The 12,765-nt window shown below is 46.4% G+C and overlaps 1 protein-coding gene across 7 annotated transcripts in view; it reads left to right on the plus strand.

The window, feature by feature from the left end:
* Nucleotides 1-12,765, plus strand: part of Ptk2 (protein tyrosine kinase 2) — a 228,658-nt gene that overhangs the window by 83,510 nt on the left and 132,383 nt on the right. For 6 of the 7 annotated variants that reach the window (XM_071602094.1, XM_071602095.1, XM_071602090.1 and 3 more), the window contains one exon: nt 4,446-4,612. In XM_071602094.1, coding sequence (XP_071458195.1) covers nt 4,446-4,612 — 167 coding nt within the window. Of the gene's footprint in view, nt 1-4,445; nt 4,617-12,765 lie in introns of those variants that run through there. The other variant, XM_071602096.1, reaches the window with a different exon arrangement.

The raw sequence follows: 12,765 nt of genomic DNA on the forward strand, positions 1-12,765 counted from the left end.
GCTAGACTCTGGCCCTCCGTGGGTGAAGATGGCACCTCACCTGGGCTTGAGTTGCTAGTGTCACATACACAGTGGGTTCATGAACTGGAGGAAGGCGTCCTATGACACACTCCTGAGAGAAGTAAAGGTTTCGTTCCACAGCACTGTCTAAAAGATGGGGGACCAGATGGAACCAGGCAAACTCAGGAGGACACTGTGCAGCCTCGTCTCATTGGGAAGCAGCAAGGAAAAGCCTGGGGTGTGTCCTGTGGTTCTGCTGTTAGCATTGTGGCAGGCAGGCTAGCAGCGGGGTCACGGCCTCTCAGAGCCGCCCTGATGCCAGCTGCTTGCCTCCCTGAGCACGTTTTGTGGCAGCTGCTCCTGAGGCAGCTTGTCCATTTCTACATGTGCCTGTGGTGTGGCAGCAGCTTTTTCAACCACACAAGCACAAACACTACCCATCAGCAGGGAAATGACTACGTCTACTCCTGCTGCGAGAAATGCAGATGTGGGCTTCTTTTACTTTAAACTTTAAAAAAGAGTTCTTTTAACCAAAATATCAATATAAGAAAATAATCCAGGGCTGGGGATGTGGCTCAAGCGGTAGTGTGCTTGCCTGGCGTGTGCAGGGCACTGGGTTCGATCCTCAGCACCACATAAAAATAAAATAAAGATGTTGTGTCCACCGAAAACTAAAAAATAAATATTAAAAAAAAATCTCTGTCTCTAAAAAAAAAAAAATTTCTATATTTTCCAGAAAATTGGGTATTTTAAAAACCTGGAACAGATGGAAAAGTGGAGGCTTCAGAGTAGCTGAGTATTATTTTATATTTCCTATGACAAGTTTGTCATGCACAGTAGGATGAGAATTTAAATTTTTATTCAGCTAACTTTAGTAATATGTTATAAACCATGTTCTCTCACTCCCTGGGGACATTCACATTTATAAATGTATGCATGCCAGAAGTGAGTGCTGTATATCTGAACGAGCATGTGCTATGGAAATGGCAGCCAGTGGTGTCTGAGTTTCTCCATCACTAACCTCTGCTTCTCAGGTACTTGCTGAGCTGTTCACAAGCAAATACTTGGTGCTCAAGATAACATCTATAAGCTGTTGAGTATGTGCATCTGTTATGATATGGATGTGAGGTGTCCCGCGGAAGCTCATGTGTGAGACTAACGCAAGAATGTTCGGAGGAGAAATGATTGGGTTATGAGAGTCTTGACCTAATGAGTGAATTATTTGCTGATAGGATTAACTGAGTGGTGACTGGAGGCAGGTAGGGTGTACTAGGAGGAAGTGGTAAATTGGGAGCATGGCTATGGGGTATACCTTTGTACCTGGCAAGTGGAGTCTGTCTCTTGTTTCCTGGTCACCATGGGAGCTGCTTCCTCCACTACCCTCGTCTGCCATGATGTTCAGCCTTACCTCAAGCCCTGTGGAATGGAGCCATCCTTCCAGGGACTAAGACCTCTGAAACTGTGAGCCCCCAAATAAACTTTTTCTTTTCTACAATTGTGCTAATCAGGTCTTTTAGTCGCACCAGTGGAAAAAAACTGACTAAATCAGCATCAGCTCCATATACTTAAGAACCCCACATTTCATGTCTGCCACTGTCCAGAGACTCTGAGGGAACCAGACAATGAGGAAAGGATGGAACACAGTGTAGACACATAATGAGAAAGCACAGCACAAAACAGGGAACCCCCTGCATGGTTGTACTTTTAGTTACTTGGAGGAGTGTGAAAGTGTGACAATATGGAAAGTGCTACAATATGGAAACTGAAGTCACCTGGGTCTCTTCAGGCGGTGTGGTCCAGGGCGTGGACTCAAAGTCAGTCTCCTCCAACAAGCAACAAGACCATGGGCCTTTTCTGAAGCAGGGCTGCTCCAGGTTCAGCCTCTCCATGGACACTGATTTACAGCAGGTGGGTTCCAGGAGCTGCTCTGTGCGCTGAGAGGAAAGGAAGGGACCTTTTTGTGGGATCGTCAGTGAGAGCACCCAGAGAAGAGGAATTTCCCTAGGATGTGAATGGTGGCAGACACTAGTATTAAGAAATGATTAATACCCTACATGGCTTTGCAGTTGGCTTCTGGGTATAAACATAGACCAGTTTACTGAAACAGATTAGAAAGACAGGCTTTTGTTCTAGTTCCAACAGCAGAGGGCTTGCTCTTGAACCATGGTGACAATGAGATATAAGGCATGTGGCACACTGTGCAAAGGGTGACTGGTGTCACTGCCCAGCTGCTGAGCCACAGGTATTGGTGTGACACACTGTGCACCATAAGGTGACTAGGTTGCTGCCCCGGCTGCTGAGCTGGCAGATCTGGGAAGGGGGACAAAGCTGCTTTTGTGGGGATTCTAGAGTGGTGCCAGTCCCCTTGCTCGTAGGCCAGGGACATGCGTGCTGGCAAGGAAAAGCTACAGAGCTCTGCTTGGAGAGAGTCCGTAAGCAGCATCGACCCTTATCCAGGCATCCCTCACCTAGTGCGCAAGATCCGAAGTCAGTAACTGGGCTGATGGTTCCCGCGACTGGACACCCTTGTGCAGTGTAGAGCCTGGACGTCATCTACACCAGCCCTGTCAGAATTCCAGGCTTTTTGCCTCAAAAAGCCAGAAAGGACACTTTATGCCTCCCTCAGATCCAGATGGAGGGCTGCCGGCCACAGACTACCCTCCAGGACGAAAGGCTGTTGGTGTCATATTAGGACCGCCATGGATCACCGGAGCCTGATCCTCTGTTGGTGCTCTGACAGCTTGTCTGCTCTCTACCACTGTTCCTGGGTGTGGTTGGACACCTGAAAGGGAGCTCAAATGGCTGCCTCACCCATTCAGCACTCAGGGAGCTCCACCAAGCCAGACTCCAGGGCACTGTGCAGCCTCCATTGTTTGTGAATGTGCTGTGTCATGTTTGTTTGTTTTAATGGAGAGGCCGGGAACATCCTGTATTGTATTATCAACAGCATGAGGCCATAATGAATAAATAGCAAGTGTGGGAATTTAAAAAAATGTGGCTTACATTACAAGTTATTGTAGCTTCAGTTAATTGCTAATTTTTAATAACTAGTGATGATTTGTTTTCATAGACCATGTTTTGTTATAAAATTAGCATTACTTAAACGAGCTTTTCTCATACCAGGTATGGTGACATGAGCCTGCAATCCCTCTGGCTCAAAAGGTTGAGACAGGAGGATTGCAAATTTAAGGCCAGCTTCAGCAACTAAGCAAGGCTCTGTTTCAAAAATAATAATTAAAAAAAAATTTGGGGATTTGGTTTAGTACTGAAGTGACCCTGGGTTCAAAGAACTCTTACTCTCTGCCCCCCCAAAAAAGCAGCTTTTCTCAATCACTGGAAAGCCTGGGAAGTGTGCCCTTGGGTCCTGGCTTTCTCTGCCCCTCCCATGAAGGGTAGCACTTGAGTCCTCACACCTGCTGCTGATCTGCAGACACCCTCTCAGTGGCGTCTCCACAGGGACAGTGTGGGGTGGGAGCTAGCTTTCACGCCCACCTCCTCCAGACTCAGGGACAGGTGTGTTGCAAGCTTTGGATTTGGGGCATTATAGGCTGCTGCATACTCTGTGAGAGCAGAGAATAGATTGATGAGGCCCCCCCAAGAACTCTTTGTTTTGAACATCACCAGGAACATGGGCTTAATTGAATGTTCCTGAACGTGTGTTTTTAGAAAACATGATGTTTTAGCCTGGTCTTGAGAAATGTTCTGACCTCCCCTTGGGCCAGTCCTTGGGAAGTGGAACCTGAAGAACGCTGGCGCATCTTGGCAGGGCTGGGGTCATTTGAGGGCGGCGTTGCAAAGTGTTGAAGTTAACTGTGCTGCGTTTATCAGGAAGGACTTGGAAGAGCATCTTACTGTTTGTTTTTCTAAAACTTCCCTTGTTCATAAAAATCCTTCTTGGAAACAAATTCCTATATAAAATTAACTAAGTTATTTAACTTGATGCTGTTTTACCAAAGATGTCTGGTAATTAAAAGAGACAGTCTTTTCATTTTCTTTTCTTTTTTCTTTTTTTGGTACTGGAGACCTAAACCAGGAGGAGGGCTCTACTGCTGAGCCACATCCCCAACCTTTTTTATTTTTATTTTGAGATGAATTTCATTAATTGGTTAGGTCCTTGCTAATTTAGCCAAACTTGAAATCCTCCTGCCTTAGCCTCCTGAGCTCCTTAGGTACATGTGTGGCTACCACCCCGTGCAGTCTTTTTGGTTTCTTTGTTGTTTCTTCTTCTTTTTCAGTACAAGGGAGTGAACTCAGGGACATTTAACCACTGAGCCATATCCCCAGTCCTATTTTGTATTTTATTTAGAGACAGGGTCTCACTGAGGCTGGCTTTGAACTTGTGATCCTCTTGCCTCAGCCTTCCAAGCTACTGGGATTATAGATGTATGCCACTGCGCCTGGCTCTTTTTGTTTCTTAACAGCTCTTTCTGTGGGATGTATTCCAGGGCATCATCCAGAAGATAGTGGACAGCCACAGAGTGAAGCATGTGGCTTGCTACGGGTTCCGCCTCAGCCACCTGCGGTCGGAGGAGGTTCACTGGCTGCATGTGGACATGGGTGTCTCCAGCGTGAGGGAGAAGTATGAGCTTGCCCATCCTCCGGAGGAGTGGAAGTAAGACACACACCCCACTTTGTTTGTTTCATGTGTCAGAAACATGCACAGTGCATTGGTACATGCTTAGTATTCACACTGCTCGTCGTTGTAGCTCCTGTGTAAAGGAAGTGGGTTTGTAATTGCTGGCCAGTGCTGCTTCAGAGGCTAGGTCTACCTGAACCACCAGTGGTCTTTTGCCAGGCACCTTTCTTTTCAGGGCTACTTGTGTCCACCTCTGTTCTAAATAGAACGCGAGCCCCAACTCTTTACCTTCTGATCTATGGCCTCTGTTTATGTCACAGGGCTTGATCTGCCCATCAGTAAACTTCTGGTTACCTTATTCATGGCTACAGGTCACCTGAGAAGCATTAGTATGTGTGTGACATCCACAGGGAACACGGTTAGGGCTTCGTGACTTTTTCTGAAACATTAAATTAAACTGAAATGATTTTAGGTGAATTGGAAGAAATCCCTATAATTATCCTTTTTTTGTTTCTCCATAATGATTTATTTATTTATTTATTTTACTCCTAATTTAAGATGTGAGCTGAAAAATGTGCATCTGAAGTAATAAATTTGAGCCAGGCATAGTGGTACATGCTTGTAATCCCAGTGTCTTGGGGGGCCCAGGCAGGGGGATCTCAACTTAGGGCAGCCTCAGCAACTTAGCAAAGCTCTAAGAAATGTAGTGAGACTCTGTCTCAAAAAAGGCTGGGGATATGGCTCAGTGGTCAAGCTCACATGAGTTTAATCCCCAATATCAAAACTAAATTAATTAAATAAAAAATAAATAAATTTTGAGAGAGGGCTAGAGTTGTGGCTCAGTGGGAGAGTGCTTGCCTGGCATGTGTGAGGCCCTGGGTTCAATCCTCAGCACCACATATGAATAAATAAAATAAAAGATCCATTGACAACTAAAAAATATTTAAAAAAATAAATACATTTTGAGAGAAGCATAACTGGTAACAAGGGGCCTCTTTTAAGGGGTTCTCTTTGTAGGTACTGATGCAGAAATCAAGCAATGTGTAGACAGTGTACGCAGTGGTCAGTCATATTCGGTCCAAGGGTATAAATCAGTATTTTGAGAGCGAAGAAAGCACATTTTGTGGAAACAATCTGTATCTGAAGTGCACTGCAGTCTTGTCCCGGTTCCAGAGTGTGTCAGAAGCATGGCTTGGTTTTCAAACGTGTCACGTAATAGGAACTAGCTAACCAAATTCTCCTGGAGCATGTGGTGTCACCGGCTTGCATCAGTGGCCAGGGAAGGTCTGAATGACAACCGCAGGATCAGCTAAGTGGTGAAGTATGTACATGCTGAGGACAGCTGCCAGTCTGCTCGAATGCCTGGGCACTTTTATTAAGACGCTTCTGTCATCTTCATAGATACAGGCGTGTCAGTGGCAGTTTTACTTAATGACATTCCTAATGAGTAATAACATACTCAGTGAACCTAAATCTGCAAGTATGCAAGCTTTTTTTGTTCTTCTTTTAAGCCAATTTATTTTACCTTGTTCCAAGTAAAGTTGAATAGGAATTGTTGTTGGTAAAACAGTACATTAGATATAGATGAAAAACTGCTCAGAACATTGTGTGAGGTGAACACATAGAAAATGTGAAAGCAGGTTTATGTAACGTAAAAAGTCAACCTACTTCTAGTAGATAATCTAGAATAATGAAAGAATGGGGAAGAAGAGACTGCCCCGTGCGTCAATGCCTGCGAATGTTCTAGAATCAGTGAGAAAGGAGCCCTCAAGTGAGGGGTTGACTTTAAATCCCTAGCAAAGGCAAGGGCTAGACCGACAGGTGGGCAGACCTTGGTGGCAGTGCCAGCCAGTGAGCCCAACCAGGTGTTCAGAGCAGCAGGGGAAGATCCAGATGCTTCAGGAGGCTCAGCAAAGAAGCTGGTGATCAGAGAGTTCACCAGCATAGGGAACCAGCAGAACGCACATAAGAAAGAAAAATGGTCTTCAGAGGAGGATTTCAGGCGCAAGAAGGAAAAGAATTGGTCAGCTCTCAGCACACACTGGCTCTTGAAACAAAAGTAACAGAAAGGCCTGGTGTGCAGTTTGAAGAGCATTATTACTTCTCACAGTAAATAAAATATAGCACAGATAGTAACTAGTGAAAGAAGGTGTCTGCAGCCTGTTAGTATGTTCAGAAGACGCTCCAGAAACATTTGTAAAGGCATCATAGTAAGAAAATTTCATTTCCTCAAAAAGAAGGTGCGTGCTCTTCATTTGGCTTCCCAGATGCCTGCTCTGATCTCCTGTTTCAGGGCTCATCCCTGGTGCCTTGGTGAGCCTGCACACCCCCTTCTCTTCTCCCTGAAGCCTCTCTAGACCTGGCTTTGACATTAGCTTCACACATTCAACTGGACAGGCATGGGAGCAAGTCACTGCTGTCCCCCAGTGGAGGCCTGGTGCTAAGGGAGTGCGCTAGGGATCCTCAGAAAGCCATGCAGTTAAACACATGGGTCTTTGCACCCCAGCAGCTGCCAGGAGCTTCTTGTCACACGAGGGCAAACTCCACGGGTTCTGATTCCCTGCAATCTTGTCTCCTGCTGCTGTTCTCCTTCCCCTATTTTGTGATGTCTGCTCCTTTGAAGGTCCAATTCCTACTTGACTCTTTAGTATATATTTTTATTAACAAAACATTAATTTATGCATTAAGAAATTCATGTGTTAATAACTCAATTATAAAAGCATCCAGCATTAAGAAGTATGTTGGCACAGGCCCTTGTATTCAGCAGGCAGGCAAGTGGTATGGAGTTACAAACCATTTTCATGAATACCCAGGCTGGGGTTGGGAGAGCTGGTTCTGAACCAGTTTTATGGAGTGGAGAATAGCTTTGCCCTCGATCTTCACCGTCACCACCCTCATCTCTCCTCCACTGCCTTGTGTTGTCCTGCTTTTCATGTCTTGTTTCTAGCTCCGCCTGTCCCGTTGGTCTTGTTGCCCTGCCTGTTGCTTCTTGGGTGGCTCTAGGGAGAGGGCTCCTGCACCTTTCCAGCCTGGCTGGGGCCTCCTGCTTCAGGGCCAGGTATAGCGGGCCTCCCTCGAGGACTTGGACCTATTCATGCTCTGCTCCTGTAAATGAATTGTTTCATTTTATTAATGTTTTCTAATAAATGTGTTTGACCTATAAGTTGCCTTTTAAATTTTGATTTGTCTGTTTCATAAGTCTGATAAATGTTTTTTTTTTAATATTTATTTTTTAGTTGTAGTTGGACACAATATCTTTATTTTTTTAATTTTTATGTGGTGCTGGGGATCGAACCCAGAGCCTCCCACACACTAGGCGAGCGCTCTACCGCTGAGCCACAATCCCAGCCCTGATAAATGTTTTTATTGTCAATTCGTACTTTATAATTTAAAAAATTCCAAGATTTTTCCCTTCAATCATAGAATTATTTAGGTATATACTATTCAGGTTTTAGCTATAAGTAAATTTACAAAAAGAAAATATTCTTGTTTATTGATTTGTTTTCTTGCTTTATAGGAAAAATAGTGTTTTATGACATTAATTTTTTTAAAACTCTGTGGATGATTCTTTGTGCCTTCCTGTCTCATTGGCGTTTTCATCAGTTTTGAAAGGACTGCATATCCTGTGATTGGAAAGAGGTGTGTCCTGTGCCTTCCCTTAAGCTTATTGTTAAGCCTGTGAAGATGACGTTTGCATTTTGTTTGCTTGAAAAATGGCATTAATGTATTCAGCTATAATTTTTTATCAGCTAATTTTTTCTTAGAGGTTCTGTCTTGTGTTAGGAGTTTAAGGCTGTCCTGGCAAGAGCATGAAGGCTCCTGATCACGGCATCTTCCTCTGCTCTCGGACTTGGTGGTGTAAGCGTCCCTTCCTTATGCCTTTTATCAATGCCCTACCACCTTTAGTTGGTGTTGCCCATTTAAGTAGAGGTGTGCCCTATTCATAGTGATATTCTCTGTTTCTGTCTCCAGATGTAGCCACCATGCCCTCTTCCTCTTTTTAAATTTGCTCTGGTGCAGGGGATCAAACCCAGGGCCTTGTGTGTCCCGGGCAGACCTCTACCACTGAACTGTGGTCCCATCCTGGGCATCTGACTTTTGACATAATCAGTTTTTCTTAATTCAGTGGAAATGTTCTACTCATATATTGTCCACACCTGAGATCATATGCTTCCTTCTCTGAGTCATGCATGGGGCTTTTAGGAGAGCTGTGCCAGTCAGTGACAACCTCCCTGAGAAGAACGTGCTGTTGATGCCAATGAGGTTTGAGAAGCATGAATCCGAGCAGCCAGCTCTGGGGATGCAAGCAGTGTTACCAGCTCCAGGACCATGGTGGGGTTTGGCTCTTCCTGATTGTTGAGGATCTGGAAACATGCTCTTCAGAGTCAATTCCTGCTTCATTGAGCTGGAGAAAGCACCGCCTCGCTTAGTGGTCCTAGTGTGCCTGTCCACTGAGCCACATTGTTAGTAGATAGAGTAAAGGTGCTTCAGAATGAGTTTTGTTGGGTCTGTGGCTGTATAATTGGTATTTTAGGACACAGTGGCATAAAACTGGTTCTGGTGAGTATTTATTACTTTACCACAGAAGGATCAACTTTGGAGTGTAGGAGTTTTAACATTCTGGGTAATGCATCAAGTCCTGTGTACCCTCACCTAGCTTTAATAGTACAGTCACAGGCAAACAGCAGAATTAACCCAGAAGCTCAGTGTGGACACCGCACTGCTCTCTGACCTTCTGGCCTCTGCACAGTTGCTGCCACCTCTCAAACCTCCTGGGATCCTCTCCTGCCTGGACAGTCCTTAGTTTGCCTGTGCTGTTCCTGCCTTTTGGCACTTGAGAAGAATACTGACCCGTTATTTGTTCTGTGCTCCTCAATTTGGGCTTGTCAGTTTTTTTGGTTTTTTTTCATGATTTTGTGAAGGTTATGCATTTTTGGCAAAACACTTCTGAAGTCTGTAATGACAGCATTGGATGTCAGGGTAAGGTGGTGGCAGCAGGCTGCTCCCCCATGTGGTCACTTTTCCTCATGCCATCTGCACAGGTCCTGTGGAGAGTGGTGCCAGTTCTGTGTCCTCACTCACTGATCACAGCACCCCTCGTGGCGCAGTCTCACAGAGATTACTGCTGTGACTTCCATGCAGTGAATGTTTCTGATCTTCCCTTCTCAGTTGCTGTTGACTGGAGGCCACTAAGGAATGCCCTGTCCACATGCTGATGCCAAGGGCTGTCTGTGCCATTTCCCATGGTGCTTCATTTCACAGGCAGACTGGCACTGGCCCCCTCAGTGTCTGTGTGGAGCCTGGTCCAGCTTAGCTCCTCTGGAACACCTGTGCTCCTACCAATCATTGGCTGGCTTGTGGGCATCCTCATACTCTGAGTTGGTGGTCAGTCTGAGGAAGCCAGACAACAGTGGCACTGATGGTAGTGCGTGGCTTGGATTAGCAGCCGAAGGATGATCTTATTTGGGGTGTGTTGTGTTCACTGCAGCGTACATATCAGGATACACCAGGCATTTGGAATGGTTGCAGAGTGTAGGAGGATGAGGAGCTTGGTGGACAAGAGGGATGAGGGGCAGTGGAAGGCATCATCGGGTGGCATGCTGGAAGGATGAAGGAGAGGTGATTGGATGGATTAAATTTGGCCACCTTTAGCAGAGTTTCAGTGGTGTTCTTATGAAGTCTGCTTGAGTGTGTTGGGGCAGGGACCATGGTCCTTGGCCCACATGCAGCAAGCTCCATGCAAGTTCCTATGTGGGTTCTGGGTGCTTTCTCCTGGTCTTGGGTCACCGTGGACATTGTACATGTCTTGCTGGAGAGGAGTCCCTCATCTGCTAGCAGATGGGGCACCTTGGGAATACAGCCCCTTTAGCTCTTCCCCTGGGAGTGGAGTGAGTATTGCCCTGGCCATTGTTCCTCAGAGCCTTGCAGTTGCCTCGTAGTGCCCTGCTTCTTCTGGGGCTCTGCCGCCCTTTCTGCATGGTGCAGTCTAGTTCAGGGACCATCTGTCCTATGATGTCACCACCCTGCTGTGACACTCTTTGCCCACTGAGAAGGAGCTGCAGGGTCCTGACTTACAGGGCCTGTGTGCTCTGCTGCCTCACTCCTCACACCCTTGCTCAGTCCGCTGGCTGTGTTGGGTTACACAAGGATCTCCTGGCCCCGTGGCCTTGGTTTGTTTGGACTCTTCTTCTTTCTCTGCATCTGTGTCACTCACTTTCTCACCTCCTTGACTTGGAGCCTGTGTCAGAATGCCCTTTTCTAGCCGCTTCCTGTCGAGGCGCACTTACTGTCGTTCCCTAGTGGCTTGTCTCTGTGACATTTGCTACCACTTTACATAGACCTTACAAGCTTTATGAGAGCCGGGACCTGCCTCGTTCTGCTAGGTCTCAGACGTGCTTGGTGTTGTCCCTCTGAGTGAGGACCATCAGGATAAACCTTAGAGACCCCTGCTATGCCTGGGATGTTCTAGATGTCTGTGTTTGCAGATGGCTTATTTTTGCGACTTCCTAGGAGGAAGTTGAGGCTGAGAGGTTGCTGAGAGCCACAGCCGACTGAGGCAAGAGGTGAAGGCTAACTTAAGTGATATGACTGGAGCTCAGGTGCTGGCAGTCTTGCTCAAGAGCCCACATTCCTTCCGCTTCTCATGAAACAAAGTCATCTGTGTAAAATTCTCATTGAAACTTGTGTCACGTACCAAGTATTCAGTAGGTATTAATCTCCATCAGCAACAGGGTGCTGTGCGTGGACCCATTTTTGGACTATTTGCTTATCTTTAAAATGGGCATAATATTAGTGCTGGAAGCCTCCTTTGGCCTCCCTGAGTCCTGAGCATATAAGCTCAGAACTGACCACTTATTCTTGTTCAGTATCATTTCCTGGCCTGCTCCCTGATCTTGACATTGATGAAGAGAAGTCACGGAAGGCAGTTAAGTGCTGGCCAGCCCTGCATTTAACACAGATGAGATCTGTGTCACTTCTGTAAAAACCATCCAACACAGAATGGCTGCCGTAAGTCATTGAACTCTTTTTGGGAGTAAAAGTGAAACAGAACCTAATTGTTTGGTAACTATGTATTTTAATGAGACAGAACTGATATATGAAGTGACCTTTTCATTCCAAAATAGATACTTTTAGGAAGGCAGGTGACAGGGCGGGAGAGGGCGGTCCATGTCTACCAAGGCCTCATGTGTAAACACACAGAGCTGGCAGTATGGAGGGGCGGTGGGAAATGAGACAGAGCACTCAGTGGGGCAGAGCATGCAAGGAGGCCAGGCACTCTGGGTGTTAAAGGAGGTGGTAATTTGCACCTGTGCCAGAGTATTCAGTTAGAATGTGGAGGAGTCCCCATGGAGAAGGCAGCTAAAACTGCCATGTCCAATTTTGTTGTGCTGTTGGGAACAAGTAGAAAGGTGGAGACCAGGTGGACTAGGGCGTGGAAAAGGCCAAGTGTGGCACAGCATGGCACCCTGCAGGGATCACCCACTACCATTGTGTTCGCCTCTGTCATAGCCCGGTGCTTGTCCTCTGGGATTTGCACTGTGGGAACTTGCTGCACATTCACCAGAAGACGTGAGAGTTCCTCCGGGTGCACAAACCCAGAAGAAGCATGTGAAGCACATTCTGGGGAGGCCAGCTTGTTTTGACAGAGAGAGAGAGAGAATTTTTTAATATTTATTTTTTAGTTTTCAATGGACACAACATCTTTATTTTTTATTTTTATGTGGTTCTGAGGATCGAACCCAGCGCCCGGCGCATGCCAGGTGAGCGCGCTACCGCTTGAGCCACATCCCCAGCCCAGACCACTCTTAAACTTGTTTTCTTGAGCTAGTGAGTTTTTATGTTTAGGAGAAGAAAAAAGACTAGCATTATTCATTATAGCCAAAAAGTTGGAGCAGGTCACGGGGCAACCAGCCCTGCTGAGGTGCTGATTTCATGGCCCTCAGTGCACTGTGCTTGCAGCCAGCTCAGACCATGGTGAGCCCACTGTGCAACAGACATCAGACTCACACAGAAAGCCTGTACCCCTGTGGTAGCTAGCTCTGGGTGGTGGGGTGAGGGCTGTGTTCCCTCTGGGCCTTGGTGGCGATTTGATGTGTTCTGTGTCCTTGCAGGACACTGAGCTGTAGCCCGTGCTGTGATTAGCAGATCTGTGACCTGGGCCTTCCCTTAGCCCTCCCTGCAGAACGAGA

The sequence above is a fragment of the Marmota flaviventris genome, chromosome 15 (assembly GCF_047511675.1).
Source record: "Marmota flaviventris isolate mMarFla1 chromosome 15, mMarFla1.hap1, whole genome shotgun sequence".
In the NCBI taxonomy this organism is placed as follows: Eukaryota; Metazoa; Chordata; class Mammalia; order Rodentia; family Sciuridae; genus Marmota; species Marmota flaviventris.